The 19,395-nt window shown below is 42.0% G+C and overlaps 1 protein-coding gene across 2 annotated transcripts; it reads right to left on the bottom strand.

Annotated features, from left to right (window-relative positions):
- Positions 1-4,691: 4,691 nt before the first annotated feature.
- On the bottom strand, positions 4,692-17,140 carry sanbr (SANT and BTB domain regulator of CSR). 2 transcript variants are annotated; one of them, XM_063007524.1, is made up of 21 exons: positions 16,815-17,140; positions 15,947-16,099; positions 14,850-15,039; positions 14,352-14,445; positions 13,441-13,688; positions 12,858-12,916; positions 12,273-12,433; positions 12,107-12,193; positions 10,024-10,134; positions 9,830-9,953; positions 9,601-9,753; positions 9,194-9,336; positions 9,007-9,106; positions 8,738-8,770; positions 8,530-8,647; positions 7,225-7,313; positions 7,111-7,139; positions 6,673-6,746; positions 5,896-5,984; positions 5,707-5,789; positions 4,692-5,096 (listed from the first exon to the last, which is right to left on the bottom strand). In XM_063007524.1, the coding sequence occupies exons 2-21, from the start codon at positions 16,094-16,096 to the stop codon at positions 5,060-5,062; spliced, it is 2,172 nt and encodes a 723-aa protein (XP_062863594.1). In that variant the 5' UTR covers positions 16,097-16,099; positions 16,815-17,140; the 3' UTR covers positions 4,692-5,059. The 2 variants fall into 2 exon arrangements, with proteins under 2 accessions (XP_062863594.1, XP_062863595.1); XM_063007525.1 differs by having other exon boundaries at positions 8,530-8,629; positions 16,815-17,138.
- Positions 17,141-19,395: the final 2,255 nt, after the last annotated feature.

Genomic DNA, 19,395 nt, shown 5'->3' on the forward strand with positions numbered 1-19,395 from the left:
TACGTGACCAAGTCGTGCACGGTTGTATTTTTTCTAAGAACCACGTGACTGAACTCGGCTTGAACGTCATTTAATGGAAAAATACAGGATTTTGGTGTAGGGAGAAACTATAGAGCTGCAGCTGAACAAAGAAGGAAAATTATCTTAATATAGCATTTACATATTCTTTTGTCAATTTATATACTTGCAGTGTAAATATCCACGTCAAATGTACACACATACACGCCTTAGGACTTTGTCCTTATTAATATGCACTGATCAGCCATAACATTAAAACCACCTCCTTGTTTCTACACACACTGTCCATTTTATCAGCTCCACTTAGAAGCACTTTGTAGTTCTACAATTACTGACTGTAGTCCATCTGTTTCTCTGCATACTTTTTTAGCCCCCTTTCACCCTGTTCTTCAATGGTCAGGACCACCACAGAGCAGGTATTATTTAGGTGGTGGATGATTCTCAGCACTGCAGTGACACTGACATGGTGGTGGTGTGTTAGTGTGTGTTGTGCTGGTATGAGTGGATCAGACACAGCAGTGCTGCTGGAGTTTTTAAATACCGTGTCCACTCGCTGTTCACTCTATTAGACACTCCTACCTAGTTGGTCCACCTTGTAGATGTAAAGTCAGAGACGATCGCTCATCTATTGCTGCTGTTTGAGTCGGGCATCTTCTAGACCTTCATCAGTGGTCCACGGGGTGCTGTTGGCTGGATGTTCTTGGTTGGTGGACTATTCACAGTCCAGCAGTGAGAGTGAGGTGTTTAACAACTCCATCAGCACTGCTGTGTCTGATCCACTGGTTTACCTCTTCAGTGGCCAAATTTAATGTTGTATCTCTGAAGAAATTTCCAGTTAGTTGGCAGTATTTTAAACGATATATTAAGTACATTAAACACTGCTAACATCACCTGCTAATAAGTGTTCTTTTTTTTTATTTATTTTTTTTGGTGTGAAGCATGAGCATAGATCTGGCTTATATCCGGCTCAATCAGTTTAAGAAATGAGAAGCATATTTATGCATGTATACCTAATGCCTATTTTAATGCCCAATACCATTTTAATCATTAGTTTTTAGTTTGAGAACCCCTGTTCTATTTGTCATAAAATGAGTATACACTATGTATTGTGCTAGCAATATAGTTTGCAATGTTTTCCAAGTTATTACTGTTTACATTGTAATATCTTGCACAACACTAGCTGTAATACCTGTAGTGGGTCACTAATGGAGGACGAAATAGAAATTTAACCAGAAAGTCACGCCCTACTGCAAATCACCTGAGAGAGTGAAGTTGTAAACAAGCAGCACATTGTCACAAGCATGTGTGTGTGTGTGTGTGTGTGAGGTGAAGTGCCACATTCAGGATCTGGCTGGCTTTAGCTCGTTCCGGCTGGTCCTGTCCGGCTATTCACCTACATTACCATGCTGTTAGGTCAGGGGGCTGAATTTGGCTTGTCACCCTGATTTGGCTGGGTGTTTCCAAACAGACTGGACTCAAAGAAAAAAAAAGCTTTGTTTATATGACTGTTTATTCTAGTGTGCATTGACATTTTTAGTACATAATTGTGGTATATTTAGGTACATGACATGACAAGGGCTGCAGCTGATCTCTGGTCATGGAATAATAATAATAATAATAATAATAAGTTACACTTATATAGCGCCTTTCACAAAACCCAAGGTCGCTTTACATACAAAAATAACATTGTATAATAAAGATTAATTAACAGTATAAACAGAATAAAGATTCATTAACAGTAATGACCACTTTGTCTTCATCAGGCATGTGGTGGGTCCAGTGGCAGGGTCTTTGCAGAGCAAGTTGGGCATTTAACTAAATATCAGAATGGACTCCACATACAGACAGCAAGCTGTTAACCAGGTTCTTAGGACCCTGGTGCCACCCTGACTGCTGTGTCACTGTGTTGGCCTGAAATAACACAGCGTGCTATATTTTCCAGATACAAATAGCCAAAGAAGTATTAGACAAGTTCAACATAAACCAAATATAGTTCCCATTCAATATACAGTAGTGTGTAATAAGAAATCAAAAAGCATGCATTTATGTTACAGTTCATCCTCATTCATTAATTCCTGTAGTATTGGCAAACATTGGCCAGCAAATCTGGCAGATCTGGATTTGCAGGAGGGGAGCAAATATTAGAGGGCACACAAAGTGGCGAGATGTTATTTCTCCCACAATTATTATCTCTTCATATCTTTGAATGACTTCTAAGCTTTCGGATCTTAGTTGTGATATTACAACAATACAATTAATATACTGTAATATATATTCAATTTATAATAATGTGTTCTAACTGGGTTTGATACTATGACAGACCCTGATTGTTATGTTCTGTATTAAAGTGTATAAAAATACACGTTGCTTTGCACTTATATACAAAAAGCAAAGGTATAAAACTCATACAATTAAAAAAACAATCAGCATACAAAACGTTGCTGTGTTTATTCACAGCAACCTGCTATAAATAATGGTGGCTTATTCCTGGAGGTGAACTCGACATTACAATGAGGATTGACTTCTTCACACCAGCACTCTGGTTGGTGATTGCCAGCTCCCTTTAGTGGCTGACGTACAGCATGACAATTATTTCTGGAGAACACAGACATGAAGCAACACACAACAAAGTGGACAGATAGTGGGTGGCAGAATTGCAAGCAAACCAGTTCCAAAATGCAAAGTGGTCACACTTTAAAAGTAGTTGGTGAATGCCACAGAAATAACCCCAGAATAAAGCACCTGTATGACCCAGTCTCAACAAAACAATGCTGTAAACTTCACAGTGCTGCCATTTGAATCCTTCTGTGTAAAAGCTTACTGCATGTAGACACTATACTGGTGTAAGGAGCATGATGTGCAGACCGTTGAGCACTAGCACAGCGGGTGCTGAGGCTCAGCTGCTGAAGGAGTTGAGGACCTGGATTCGGACCTTATTTTAGTTCACTGTCTTGCATTATTTATGTCTGCGTGGGTTTCCTTTGGATACCCAAAACATAGCACTGTGTGAATTTAATTCACAGGTAAGTGTGTGATGCCCAGCAAATTACTGGCATCCTGTCTAGGGTTTATTTCTGCCTTGTGCTTCCGAGAAGATTCCAGACACAACGTGACTCTGACCAGGATGGACCAGTTATTGAGGAATAATCAACTAAAAACAAAAAGGAAGCCAAAGAATACATTAAACCATTCAACCTCCAATGTCTACTGCCATAGACTGTCCATACGGGCAGCAATCAGACAGATATCATCAGGTCCGATGATAACATCCAACAGATGTGAAGCAGTTTATAGGACAAGGTGCACCCTATGGTGCAAACACTCTTTATTTATTGTATTCTCATATTCCAGGATGGACAAGTTCCCTGCTAGAATTACTTAAGTGGTATAATGAGCACCAGGATAAATTAGCCATTGTCTCTGGGTTCTAGAAGACCAGATTTAAGCAGTTCCATCATTCTAAAAACATTTCTTAATATTAAATGATATTAAAAGCTCCTAGAGAGGCGAGAGCTGACCCCAACTCTGCTCTTTTTACCCTCCTCTTACTAATATAGTGTTACAGGTTTCTGTTATTTCATCCATCCCCTGTATATTACCAATATAACATGGCAGGACTGATTTGGTTCAGTGTTTTTAGCTCTAGTGCCAGCAGTGAGAGACACTTTTTTTGCAGGGACAACAAACAAAGGGACAGCGCAAGATCCGGATATGACTTTCGACCCTACGCTCAGAGAATGCAGCTTTTGTCAATCTTTTACTTGTGTGTACACTGGTCTTTGTCCTTCCACACAAAACACAGCCATTATTTTCTCTGGCCTCAAACCACCGTGAATCGTGCCTTCAATTCCAAACCATTTGTGTTTTCTAGTGTTTAATCTAAGCTTTTGGGATAGAAAATCACAGAAAGCAAGTGTCACAGCTCAGCTGGTCTGTTGTACTTCAGAAATAACAAATCAGAGTGCCGGGCTCTGCCTGATTTTGGCACCATATATGGGCCAATAAATTAAAATTGAGAGGTCTACTTCTTTGACCATCTTGTTTTATAAGTGTAAGGAAAAAGCAGCTTTACAGCCAGCCAAAACCAACAGTGCCAAGGGAAAGAGTGTAAGATTAAGAACCTCAGGGGAAACCACACTCTTTGGCTGGCACTGGTAATCATGTGTCATTGTTATATTCAATAATTAATAAGTTTAAACTGATTCATTTATGGACAGTCATAAGAATACCAATGACATTGTATTGTGGTCAATCAAAACAGGCTCAAAAGCAAGACCTTATGGGTCAAGGGGGAAAAAGAACGGCAGATAAAGTTCTGGACACTCGGTCCACCACAGCGGAGAGTCAAGTTTGAGTCTCAGCTGTGCCACTGGGTGGGTCGGGTGATTAGCGGACACAATCACACTGCAACAGCGATTCCTTTTGTTTGGTTAAGACGTCGGCATGAATGGTAACGGAATACAAAGTGCAAACCACGGTCCTGTGTACGTGTTAAAGCAGTCATCAAGAATCCGCCACCGGCTAGAGTAAAGAAGCGGTGGTGGTTTCATATGCCTGCCTGAGCGACCGGGTAAACGTGTCGCCCTGTAATGGACTGGCACCATGTCCAGGCTGTATACTATAATAACAATATAATAAATAGTTATTAAACTAATAAAACACACACAGCAGTCTGAATTTCTCCATTCTTTATTCAGAAGTTGCTCATCCGGGTAGTTTGGGTGCTGTTAGTTATTACGGGTTAAAGTGCAGGTCATTCTAGCGAAGAGGTGCTTCACCAGAGATCATTACAGGAGGAACATGAACCAGACAGACAGCATGTGACAGGTTAATGAAGCGTGTGATAACGAAATGTCATTAGCAGTGCAAAAAAGCTGCTCATTCTACTGTGTGTTCCTCAGGTTCCTCAGGCTGGCACTGGACTCCGTGACATCAAAGCCCACCATCAGTCACTCCTCCCTGATTATGCTCTGAAGAGGCTTCCAAAGAGGGATGCAGGGTGGATACAGAAGTTGTCTGTCCTCCATTCCGTCTTCACATCTTATGTTGGTCTAGACTGGCTGGAGCGCGTCTTTGGCCTAGAAAAGATGACAGATGAGTTAAAAATGTACGTCTTAATCACAAGCCGACCGGTTGTATGTTACCGTGTGGTTTGCGCCTTGCGCCTGAACTGTGGGGTGAAGCCACTAACACACAGATATAGGAATAATAGCAAATGAATAAGGTGACCAAAACAACGGAAACGAAGTCCGCAGCCCACAATGGAGAAAGTGGATAGAACAGGGATAGTGCAGAACTGAGAAGTGGTTGTCACAATATGACAGGCTGGTCCAGATATCTGCGTTTTCTAATATAAAAATAGCCAAATCTGACTGTTCCACTTCAATTTGTGTTTATATACTGTACATGCTGTAGTGTGTGGTGGAAAAAACCTTCATTAAAATCTATCGTTAACACAGGAACTGTCTCTAAACCAGCTAGAACTGGGTTTTGGGGGTCATACAATGTAATTGATGCACTTCTTGTCATGTGTGCCACTTTCCTGTATCATTCCATTGTAGCGATATTCTCGGGATATTGTAATATGACTACTGGCAATCATGCCCTGATCGTATCTACACATTCTAAGTAGTAATTGATCATGTATTAATACTTCTAGTGTAACGTATGTATACGTCTGTTCTGTACCGGAGCGCTCTGTCTTGTCGGCCGCTCGTCTGAGTGGAGCTTTTAACCTGGGCCTCCAACCTGGAGTAGATACCTCCTGCAAACTAACCACACAAACACAACACAGACACACTGTAGTATTTATTATATTCAATATTCAGTACTCGCAGTTACTTTCGATTCACCTTTAGTTTCTAAACTATAACCGACCTCCTTAGGATCCTTCGACTTGTTTTGCTCTAAATCTCCGAAGCGCAGTTTGGTGAGGTGCTCGATCATGTCCACCATCCTTCTTTGATCTGCAGGGAGCAGAAGGTCGTTACATTCATGACCGGACACAAGATTCATCAGGTTCAAGTTTTTAATGTCAAACATTTTAATGTAAAATTTTGTATCTCTAATTCACCTCACTTGCAAGTCTTTGGACACAGGGAGAACATGCAAACTCCATACAGGACCCGGACCGCTTCACCTGGCAATCGAACCCAGGACCTTCTTGCTATGAGGCGACAGTGCTACCCACCAAGCCACTGTGCTGCCCGGCCTGCTGTAGTTTAGACATCCCTGCTTTAGTCTTATGTGTTTTTATCTGGTGCGGCACGGTGGCTCGGTGGGTAGCACTGTCGCCTCACAGCAAGAAGGGTTCGATCCCCAGGCGGGGCGGTCCATCAGATTAATTGGAGATGTATGTGATGGGTGTGTATATGAGTGTGTGTGTGTGTGTGTCTGCCCTGTGATGGACTGGCGCCCATTCAGGGTGTTACTGTGTGCCTTGCGCCCATTGAAAAGCTGGGATAGGCTCCAACACAGCGACCCTGATTACATACACGGTTAAGAAAGTGAGAACGTGAGTGTTTTTAATCTGTGTTTTTGGGAATTGGATATGCCTAAATACTTAAAATAGTCTAATTAAACACAGCTGAGAGACTACCATGGATTACACAAAGCTACAGGTGGTAACTGGTACAGAACGGACGGGGTACAGACCTTCCTCTCGTTGGGCGTCCTGGTTAAACCTCATGGAGCGAGTGCTGTCCCATTTACTTTTCTGCATGATCACTCTAAAGGGCAAAAAGGTTTAATAAATACAAGTTTAGCATACACTTTATGACCAAAAGTTTGTGGACACCACTCCTACTGAATAAAATCAACTAAACAGGCACAAATTTCCATAGTTTGGCTCCAAAACACATCCTATATGTCTCTTAAATCCAGCCAGTAAGAGACAAACCCACTTCTCAAAAAAAGAATGAAGGCTGGGACGTCCAACAAGTTCAGGTCATGGTCAGGCGTCCACATATTTTTGACCACATTGTGTACATACCATATAAAATCATATAATCATCTACGGTCTCCTCTGATGATCCAAGATTACAGTAATAGTGCCTATAAACACTAACAGACCAGATAAACAGAAATACGTACGTGAACGGTGTTGAGTCATTCGAAGAAGCCTTTAAAAGATGAAGATGAAGAACAAAGTGACCAAGAAGAACATTTAATAATGTAATAAATATAAAATACTGATAAAACTCCCACCTTCTCTCCAGTTTTCTCTCTGTGCAGTATGCTCGGGGACGACACTTGTCTTTTTAAAGGTCTGCCAGGCTTTCTTGCCTTCTTCGGAGCTACGGAAATGATCAACAAATACACAATTACACGTCAATGTTTCTTTTCTTGTATTTTCCTGCAAGTTAATAATTTTTGTTGCTGTTATCATCAATATTATTATTAGTATTAGTAGAATTATGAGCGTTATTATCATTATTATTACTATTGTTATTGTTATTAGTACTATTATTATTATTGCTATTATGATTATTATTAGTAGTAGTAGCAGAAGTATTAGTATCATAATATTATTATTAGTAGTAGTATCATTATGGGTGGCTCAGTGGGTAGCACAGTCGCCTCACAGCAAGTAGGTCCTGGGTTCAATCCCCAGGCGGGGTGGTCTTGGTCCTTTCTGTGTTCTCCCCGTGTCTGCGTGGGTTTCCTCCAGGAGCTCCAGTTTCCTCCCACAGTCCAAAAACATGCAGTCAGGTTAATTGGAGACACTAAATTGCCCTGTAGGTGAATGTGTGTGTGTGTGTATGTATGTGTGTCTGCCCTGCAATGGACTGGCGCCTCGTCCAGGGTGTTACTGTGTGCCTTGCGCCCATTGAAAAGCTGGGATAGGCTCCAGCACCCCCCCGCAACCCTAATCGGATAAGCGGTTAAGACAGTGAGTGAGTGAGAGAGTGAGTACTAGTAGTAGTATCATTATTATTACTATATTAATTATTATTTTCATTATTAGTAGTAGTATTATAGTGTTATTATCGTTATTACTATTGTTATTTTTATTATTACTATAATTATTATTATTATCATTGTTATTAGTCGTAATATTATTAGTATTATTGTTATTATTAGTATTATTATGAGTGTTATTATCATTGTTACTATCATTGTTTTTTATTATTAGTAGTAGTAGAAGTAGTGTCATTAGTAGTAGTGGTATTATTATCATTATCACTATTGTTGTTGTTATTATTATTACTATAATTATTATCATTAGTAGTAGTGGTATTATTATCATTATCACTATTGTTGTTGTTATTATTATTACTATAATTATTATCATTAGTAGTAGTGGTATTATTATCATTATCACTATTGTTGTTGTTATTATTATTACTATAATTATTATCATTAGTAGTAGTATTATGAGTGTTAATAGCGTTGTGTTTACTATTGTTGCTATTATTATAATTATTAGTAGTTGTATTATTATGAGTGTTAATATCATTATCACTATTGTTATTATTATTATTAGTAGCAGTGGCAGCATCCCTGGCGCACCTTGTTTCTTCGAGGTGTCATCTTCATCCCCCACCTCATCCTCGGTGACCTCGGACCCTGTGGTGTAGTCCTCGTCCTCGGACAGCAAAGCCTGCTGGCGCTGTGAAAGGTACATGCACTGAAAACACACAGTTTGTTTTGGAGTGTGTGTATCTATCTGTACGAATCGCTGCATTAAGTGTGTGTGTGTATGTGTGTGTGTCCTTACCAGCTGGAGACTCCAGTTCTTCAGAAGTGAAAACTGTAACAAAGAACATCAATTATTTAGAAATTCTTCTAAACATGATGTTTACCCTGGTGTTCAGGGGAATAATCAGTCAGTCAGTCAATCCATCAAACAACCTAAGCGGATTTGGTCCCTTTGCAGTGGGGAGGATGATAAGAGAGACAAAAGAGGTGCAGAGAGTTGGGTTTGTTCTAGCAATTAGGACCAGAACCAGGTTTAAAATCTAGCCATGCATTACTCAGGACACGTACCGCTGTGATTTCCCCGGCCCTCGACAGACTCAGGACTCCGGGTTCCAGCGTGATGTCACAGTCCTGGACTCGCTCGGCCTGTTTAGGCGACTCAGCAGCACTACAAAACAAATCCAGCACAGTTATAGATTTGCTTTTGTGGTCGACACGTACAGCTTTTTGTTTTTTAAGAAAATGGAAACCAGACCTGTCAGTAGGTGGCGCAGTGGTCGCACACACGGCATCTCTGTGGAGCAGCAGGTCGTTCAGAACACGGGTTTGGGCCGAGTTCAGGTCTCCAGTGTCCTCTCGGTTTACCGTGTGTACCACGTGGTCCCTTATCTTACAACCCTGCAGGCGCACACGTTTCCATATACGACAAAAACACATTAAATTAATACTGATCAATTAATCAGCTTGATTAATCAATCGCTCTTTTAGACACGGCCACTTGGTCTCAGCAGCAGTGGGCTAGTGTAAGACCGCTGCACCACATCAGTGCCCACTTAATTATTAAACAAGAAGCCAGCAGTCACTTAAAAAGTTGCAGGACGACCTGAAGGCAGCAGGAAAAACAGTTACACAGTACAATAAGCTCAGAAGACTCTCGATTACCTTGGGCATGGCGGCAGGGTCGAAGCGCAGCGCCCTCTGTTTGCAGCAGGGATAGAAACCGGCACCGTGCCAGCTCTGATCGGCGCCCACGCCCGGGTACACCGCGGCCTCCGGGTGATACCGGCACTGATCCAGCTCACAGCAGAGAAACACCTACAACAAAGGAGCATCGCCCAAATTGAGAGCCAGGGCGTGGCGGTGTGTTTACCCCGGGTGCGAGAGCGCGTACCTGTTTACAGCGGGAGCAGGTGAGGTAGTTGATGGCCCCCCAGATCCTCCAATAAACCAGCACCCACGATTTCAGCTCCTCATATAAGCTGTTCAGGTGCTCGTGAACATCCCAGTGTTTGTGTCTGAAGAAAACGGATGTGCTGATTAGGAAGCAGACGTGACTAAAGAGACACGGATGCTGTATGGACGTACCTGCTGTGCGTATAGACAATGTTCCCGCGTGGGTCGATGTTGATTTTGCCTGGAACACACGAGATCTTCCTCTCCGTGTCTCTGGTCAGAAGCTTGAGGCAAAGACCACATCTGTGCCAAGATCGACTGAGATCAACACTTTTTAGAGTTAAAACTGCTAAACAAAGACTTTTTAACATCGGTAAACACACCTTATTAATTTTTTGGAGGTGTGTGTGTGGGGGGGGGGGTGTTTTCCCTGGTTTTCACCTCTTTTTCCCCAACATGTAGCCATTTCCAATCTTTAATAGCGATTCTATTACCGCTTGCACCACCCCTCGTTGACAGAATTCTCACAGTGAGCTAAATTGCGTCCACAATTAGTGCAGGTGTTGGGAGTCAGTGGTTCTCTGGGGTGTTTTTGGCGACCTCTGGTGGCTCTTGTTGCCATTACACCAGCTTAATTGGCTCTGCAGCCAACCAATAGATCTCCACCCTGGCTAATTAGGCACACCTGCTTCCCATCCACTCCTCATCTAGCAGCAGTTAAATACTCCTCAGTTCCTCTCAGTCTCCACCAGATCGTCTGCCTATGCCAGTAGATTCTGCTCTGCGCTCCTGATAGTTTTTTTGACCTTCTTCGGATTTTTATATTTTTGAGCCCCTTTGGACTTTGTGTTTTCTTTGTTCCCTGAACTCTGTGTATCTGGTGTTTCTGTGCCAAGCCTCGACCCTCCTGGTTCCGGACTTCTCGCCTCCCTCCTTGCGCCAGCATTCCTGCCAGCTTCTCCGGTCTCCAACCCTGCTTTCTGGTTCCGGTGCTGCTTACCCTCAGCCTGCTGATCCCCGGCTTCCTCCTGCCACGCTCCCTGCCTCCCGCATCCCTTGTTGTTTTCTCCTGTGTTCCTGCCTCCGTGTATTTTTCCACTTACCCCTGTGTCTGTTGAGTGGTGTTCGCCTAGTGGTTCCTCAAAAACCTTTTTATTGGCCTTGCCAATCGTAACAGCAGGTCCATGACCAGACAGCAGAGGTCACAATTCTGCAGCTACAAGAAAACCAGTCGAACCTCTGTGCTCACTGGACGACCGGCCAGGCTGATAGCACCGTTGACATGCGAACTTCAATGCAAACCTGATCATTTTTTATTTGTTCACGATCAAGCATCTAATCATGCACCAATTCCTCTGGCGACCCCTACAAACGGCGTCCAATCGCCCGATTGCATGACGCTTCCTCCCCACCGATGCCAATCCCCGCTCTGACTGAGGAGAACGAAGCTAACCCACGCCCCCTCCGACACGTGGGCAGCAGGTCGTAATTGCATTAGTTATGAGAGAGTCCCTATCCGGCTTTTAATATCCCACCCCTATATGAACAGCAGGCCAATCGTTGTTCATAAAATACACATAAGACATTTTTATATTTTTGTCTTATGTTGTATCTTATTCTACTTTTATACCATTACTATCCTAATCATGACATTATTATCTATTTTATTTACATGCACATTACTGTTTTTATGCTGATGTTCTCTGTAATTTTTATTGTTTTTATTGTACAGTGGCCTTGGGTCTCGTGAAAGGCGCTTTATAACTAAAATTTATTATTATTATTATTATTCATGTGGCTGCTCAGCCCAGCCGGCAGGCAGAGCCGAGACTCGATACGATGTATTCGAGATCCCAGCTCCGGCGTTCAGCGTGTGTTTTACCACTGCGCCACCTGAGGTGAGCAGGTCATTCCATCCATCTTCAATCCCTCAGACACGGCCAAGTGTGTCCGTTGAGTGGACAGTGAAGTAGCTTAAACTTTAAATTATGGAAAACGGGGGCCCCCCAAAACTCGTCCCCAAAGGACATAAGTAAAAAAATTTACCCTAGCATAGTGTTAAGCTAGTGACAAGAGTCACCCTAGCTTACTTTGCCTACCTGACCGGTAGTGACACTGGTAACTAGTGTATGATTAAGGTTCTGGACTAGTAATCAGAAGGGTGACGTTCAAACCCCACTATCACCACCAAGTTGCTACTGTTGGGCCCCTGTGCAAGGACGATAACTCTCAATTGCTTGCACTGTAATTAGCTCACTGTAATCAGTTCTTTCACCTGTAGAGAGTCGCAGCACATCCTGGAGAGTCGTGGTTCTCGTACTCGGGATCAAACAGCTTCTCAATCTTCTTCTGGAACAATGTACTGAAGACCAAAGTTCAAAATCACATGAAATAGCTTTTTCACCTATATTTATCCCCCCCTCCAGCAAATCAGCGTATACCTTTTAAACTTGTCCTTTTTGTCCTTGATGTCGTCGGCCTGGCTGTGCGTGAAGCGCAGGGCGAGGCGTGACGCCAGGTTGCTGTTGATGCAGCTCATGTTGCACGGAGTGGCGACGATGCCGCTCATGTTTTGGTGACAGTACTGAATACACTCCTCCACCTACACACACAGTATTTAAACAGTCATCCATGTCAGATCAACTGATGGCAAACTGGCATAGCAAGACTTACTCATGAGTGTGGTGGGAAGGCCTGCTAATCTAGTGAAATTTGTTAATAAAACTGGCTGGTTTTGGGGGTGCTTGGGTGGCACAGCAGTCTAAAAGCTCCGGAGTTCAAGCTGAGTCAAGTAAGCTTTAAACTGCCAGTAGCTTAAAGTTTACCACCAGCAGATGAATAATCAAAGTTGTTGTATGTACAAAGTGTTTTGGCTGTTTTGTGTTTTGGACAAAGAAGTTGGCGTTTCCAATCATTCAGTCATGGAAATGATTAAAGGCCCAAAGCTGGACATCACCTGTTAATACTAGACTTTTCAGTACAACGGTCGAAGTTCACACTAGCGTGAGACACACACTCAGACTTACTAAAGCTTCCATCTTCAAGAACTCGGATGAGATCAGGATGGAGATGACATTGCTGGGCTCTGAAAGCAAAACACCAAAACACGACACACCATGACCAAACGAGCACATCACATCCGGCCAAACATCCACCATCCAACACGTCACGAACAGAAAATAAACACTGAGAACGATACCCACCATGACGGTTCATTACGGTAACCGTAAACTGAATGATAGAATTAATGGAAGCTACAATACACAGCGCAGCCACATTAATAGTTGAATGTAAACCAGGGATGGTCTCAAAGATGAAAATACTCGCCCCCTGGGTCCACAGAGTTGGTTGTTAGTTTTCCAAACTCAGTTACCCGAGTCGTGTTATTATCTGGTTTACTTCGACATCTTGGACTTTTTGACTAAGCGATTGCTAACTGAATTGCCGTAGGATTGCTAGGATGCCTCATAGTGCAGATTAACCAGTAAACATGAGGCGCTTGAACGCTGCACGAATGAAAAATGATAAATCGCTAAACACAAACCTTATGAAGGGCCTTAATGATGATACATCAACATTATATCCAGCACAAGACCTGGCGGGACTCACCCAGTCTGGGCTTCTCTACGCGCCTCCCGGGTTCACATTCCCCAGAGTTCCTCTTGACGTAGTTCATGAGCCAGTCGAAGATCTGGATGTCGCAGTGCACCGAGATGTCCACCTCCTCCCAGCGCTGAGCGTCCATGGACAGATACTCGGCGAAGTAGCACATCTCCCTGACCAGCAGGTCGCGCGGACACTCGAAGTCCTGCTTCAGGTTCTTCGCTTCGTCGCATACGTGGATCACCATGGTGGGGCTGAGGGGAAGGACCGAGAATCGTTCATACGACCGCCGGCAGCTTGGCTTAGCTTAGCAAAATACTGTCTGCTGAACCTGGCTAAACGTTTCGTCCATCCACAACACAAGCAGAGCAAATCTCTACCTTTACTAAGCATGTTCAGAAATAGGCTTACTGTTTGATCGCGTTCTTTCAAACGTGTTTTTACCTCTGCTACCAGTCGGCTGGGCGCCCTGCTAGGGCATAATAGGAAAGGACCGGACTAAGAAGCGGGGTTATCAACGCTGTGTAAGGACCTTGGTTACCCATCTCAGGGTGCTTGTACAACAAGTGGAGGAGCGCAGAGATTGGGGCGTGGCTCTCTGTACGCGAACCTGACCTTACGCGCAACTCCACCAAAGTATGGGAGAATAAGAAGGGATCGATAGGACCACTGCCCACTGTGTGTCAGGCAAATATACACCCTCCTGTATGCTTGGACGCTGCCGGGGTCCCCACACATGGGTAACAGCGCCCCACTAAGCCCCGATTCAAATCCTAGTGTTCATATTTCATTTTTTTGCCAGCTGGTGTGGCGTAATGCTGAGAACCAACCCGCTGGGGTTCGAATCCCAGGCTGGACGTAACCTGAACCCAGACTGAATCTGGTTTATAGTCGGATCTAAGTGCACGGCATTCTACCTTTTCTCTGTGTCGTCCTTTTCTCCGTCCTCTTCAGCCGCTACGCCGTCGGTCTCAGCACTGGCTCCTCGAACGGCGGGGGTCATGGTCAGCCCTAAAAAACAGTCACACATTATTAAATCCTTTTTCTAACACTTTACTGATCACTTCTGCACCAAACAAATGGCATCTTCTGAGAAGGCTTCTCACAGCTGTGGGAATTTGTGCCCATTCAGTCAAAAAAGTGTTTGGTATGGCTGGCCACTGATGTTGGTGCACAAAGCCTCAGTTGATGTTCCGGTTCATATCAGAGCTGTTGTGCAGGTCAGGGCTCCGTGCAGGACACTGGAGTTTCTTTAAACTAAGCTGTTTTGTGAGTGTGTCTGTGGAAATTTGTGCCCATTTAGTAACACTGGGACAGGAAAGGGTCTTCCCCAAAATGTTGCTTTTTATTGCTTTTATAGTCAATTGTATACAGCAGAAATAAATAATTCATAGGAGAGATAAAACAGTACATACCTGTTACTGAGAGAGCGTTCTGACTGGTCAGTATCTCACCAGTCTCTCCAGTCAGATCTAATAACGTGGATCTGATATACGCCGACAGCGGTTCCGCCGGGGAGCCGCTGACCCTGGTCACTGTGTTACACTGCTCATCCACCAGAGGAAAAGTCCCGGTGTTCTTCAGCTCATCAAACCTACGCGCACACTAAACACACACACACAATAAAAATCCTGTAATTTTAATATTTCCAGACCTGAGCTATATAAAGTTCTCTTAAATATTCTGGGACCAGTTTTGCTGCTGGGAGTAAATTAGGACACAATATTTTTAAGCCTCTTGATACAAGTGCTGAACACAATACTAATCAGATAATAATAATAATAATATTAACTGGACGGTCGGGTGGTGCAGCGGTAAATTATGCCAGCCCACTATTGAATGGGAACTAGGGTTCAAATCCCAAGCTGTGCTATTGCCCAGGCGTCTGCATACAGACATATTTGACTAGGACAGTGGGTAAGTAGTAATTATTAGAAGAATTAGAAGGCTGTTGGTTTAAGCGCCACCACAACCAAGTTGCCACCGTTGGGATGGCAAGGCCCTTAAATCGTGTTCAGTCATAATTGTGAGTCTGTTTGGATAACAGCATCTGCTAAATGCAATAAATGTAAAGGTAAATATAGGGGACGCCAAAAGCCTTGAGATGGATTGGCGCCTTGTCCAGTTTGGGACAGTGGTAGCCTAGTGGGTAGGACTTTAAGCAAGGCCCTTAACCCTCTCTGCTCCAGGTGCGCTGTACAATGGCTGACCCTGTGCTCTGACCCCAGCTTCCAAACAAGCTGGGATATATGAAGAAGGAATATCGTTGTACTGTACACGTGTTTATGTATATATGACAAATAAATGCATTCTATTCTATTCTAGTTTGTTCCTGCCTTGAGCCCAGTGTTTCCCAGTGAAACCGGGCCCGAAGCAACCCTGACCATAATAGATCTGTTGATGGAAATGAAATGAATCCATCTGATCCACTTTAACTCATACTTTTAGCCATATTGTAAACATACAGCGTATATCTCAAGACGTACGGGACAGAACCTCGGGTATTATTTACCTCTTTGGGTGTGAAACCTGGAACCAGGCTGGCTACGCTCTCCCAGTTGATCGGTTGTGTCGTTCCCCACAGAGACCCCAGAACCATATCCAGCACCAGCTGACTGTTATCGTAGGGGAAGTTATTGTTCATGTTACAAAGCCGATTCATGATCTGGAAAACCAAGGAAACCAGTTAAATTGTTGGTTAGCTTTGCTGTACAGTATTTTACACATAAGCAGCATGACCAGGTAAATGCATACACAACAAACCACTAGTACTGGAATGCACAGGGTGTTTGCTTATCATCCGGTTTCTAATTACATTCATACAACACTGCAAAGTCAGAATTAGTGGTTATAACAATGTCATAACCACATTGTTGTGTTTGCTAGTTTTACCTTGATCATGACAGCTACATATAGTTTGGAAAGCCCTGTATAATACTTACACATATAAATGTAATAACGTTTACATATATACAGTACATTTTGCTTTTTTGCTCAAAAATATGACTTGCAGTTGTATTTAGATTGACAGCATTGAGCAGACTCTTCTGTCCACAGTGACTTGCAGTTATGACCAAATTCTATGCAGGCCAATGGTTACGGGTCTTGCTCAGGGGCCCAACAGTGTCCGCTTGGTGTAGCGGGGATTGAACCAGCAAGCTTCAGTTTAAGCAACTGAGGTTTAAGGGCCTTGCTGAGTGGCCCAACAGTGGCAACCTGGCAGTGGTGGGGCTTAAACCAATAACCAACTGCACAGATTCATAAGTATTAGCATTATTTATTTAGCATTTTGCCAGCTAAAGATTGAAGAAAGCAATTAAAACGAAAAGAATAATGTGCCAATAAATCAGTAATATGGAAATTAGGCAATAATAACCTACGTTTGTACTGCTGAGTGTCTTCTTGTCTCACTGATGATGATGTTTACCTGATGTCGATACCGATACTCATCTATTAATGAGATATTTCACTACATTAGAGAGTAAAAGCATATTTATAAGAATAAACTGATGATTGATATTGAATAACCTCAGTATCAGAATCGCTGTGTTGCAGCTCCAGTGCTGCGGTGTTTCTCTCTACATTAAATCCACGGAGCATGTGAACGCTGCATCACTGTACTTATGACGGAGCTGCAAAACACAGTCCGAACCGAAATGAAATAAACCCTTGATAAAAGGTGTCAGTGCTGCGGGTTCGAATCTCTTTCGGCCGGTCTTCTTCATCTCCTCTTCCGGTGCCGCACTGCAGCAGGTGCAGGGGGGTTGGGGGGGCGTCCTCGTTACCATGCTGTCCAGTAGCGGTGGTGGGAGGGGGGGGGACTGCAATAAATTATTTAATTATAATATATAAATATAAATAAGCAACATTATAATACGCAATAACAACAATGACGTTCATCTTGAGTCGGTTTAATGATTCAGTAGTTTATTACTAGTTGCTCATAGTTAGTGTTTGTCAGTCACGTGTGTTTAGTGTGACGTCACCGGTGCCCCACTGCACAGAGCAGTAGAGAGAAAAGACTGGCGACTCTCCCATAGGGAACAGTTATACTGTAGTATGTCATACAACTTGTTTTGGAGCAATTTGATGAATATTTTAAAAGCTATTGAAGTTATTAATATGCTGAATACTTTCAATGTTATTTAAGTTATGAATAAAAATCTGTTTTTTATGATGTAATAAAGGGTGACAGTGTCAGTAAAAGAGTTGTATATGGTAAGCCGTTTTAGCTTTTAATCCTCTTTTTCTTGATATCAGGAATTCAATTTTTGATATCAAGAATTAAATTCTTACTAGTAAAAAATAAATTCTTACTAGTAAAAATTAAATTTTTGATATCCAGAATTAAATTCTTACTAGTAAAAATTAAATTTTTGATATCAAGAATTGAATTCTTACTAGTAAAAACTTAATTCTTGATATCAAGAATTTAATTTTTGATATCAGAAAATACATTTTTACTAGTAAGAATTAAATTCTTACTAGTTAAAATTGTATTCAAATGAGTCTGTTTAAATATATCCAATAGTAGCTCATTATCACTGCATGTGGGAGTGTCTCCAAATATTCAGGGTTGCCAAGTCTGCAATAAAAGGTGAGTTTGATAAATGACAGTGATAAATAAAATGACAATGGATTATATTAAATTGAATACGTTTTCTTAATGTTTCCTTAAAGTGTTTAGCTAATCCCAAAGTAGTTAATATGTTTTAGTTTTGGTTATTGAAGCGCATTGTTGTTGCCATCTGTGAGATGACTTACATAGGTGTCTGGCAACCATACTCCCATTACACTGACCATAGACCTGGCATTACACACATCTGACAGTGATTTATCATAAAATAAATACAGTAAAATGTCATGTTATCGGGGATATAGAATGCCAGTTATATTGTCTGTAATTTGTATTTTGTCAAATTCATGAGATGACTTGAGACATTTACCATAAAGCACCGTTATATTCACTGTGGTGGCTATATCACATGGACACAATTTAAAATCTGTACACATTTTTTTTCAGGATTTTTGTCTCTTACACTATAAATCACTGTCATGTGAAACACTGAGAATCAGGAGCTTTGTCTTAAACAGGCATTGCAAGTGATTGGAAATCAAATGTAATTATCAATCATTTACTTTAATTAAAAAAATTCTCCCATATGTTTATTTCACAGTATTGACATCTAAGATCTGTTTTTTTTAGGGCTGTCAAACGATTAAAAATTTTAATCGCGATTAATCTCAGAATTTCATATAGTTAATCGCGATTAATCGCATTAAAAAAAATCTTCGTAAATGTTATAGAAAACAAGGATTTTTAAGTGAAATGTTACAATTAAAATGGTGAACACATTTTATGCTATATGTACTTATGTTAAAAACTGCTGGGACAAGAGAAAACTGTAAGGGAGTTTATTCACTCACATACTAGGCAGTAAATGTCAGATTGTAGGTTAAAATTTATCCATCAGCAAACATTGTAGATCAGCGGTGCTTTAGGTGGGATAAGGCGTAGTTATTGTAACAGACTTTTCTGTGGTTGTATTGTGACAATGGTTTGATGGACGTTTCTACACGAAGTGAGTGTGTTTTGACCCTTTTGGGCTTCCATAGTTCATGGACTAACGTGCTTGACTCAGCTTTCCGGTATTTGGTACCGTAACAGAATAAGTTAAAAAAAAGTGTTCTGCTCCCGACAACTTGTGAATATAGCATGTATTTATTTCTTTATTATGCAAGTGCATCCCTACAACGCTCGGTTATATTATGATAACAAACCGCAAATGAAAAACGGTGGCAAGTCCGACATTAAAACGTTTGTTCTACCAGTCAAGTCTCAACATGAACTAGAATTTGCGTTAACGGCACTATTTTTTTTAATCGCGTTAAATTGAAATCGCGTTAATGCGTTATTATCGCGTTAACTTCGACAGCCCTAGTTTTTTCCCCCTAAAATAA

Source organism: Trichomycterus rosablanca, chromosome 13 (assembly GCF_030014385.1).
Source record: "Trichomycterus rosablanca isolate fTriRos1 chromosome 13, fTriRos1.hap1, whole genome shotgun sequence".
NCBI classification, from domain to species: Eukaryota; Metazoa; Chordata; class Actinopteri; order Siluriformes; family Trichomycteridae; genus Trichomycterus; species Trichomycterus rosablanca.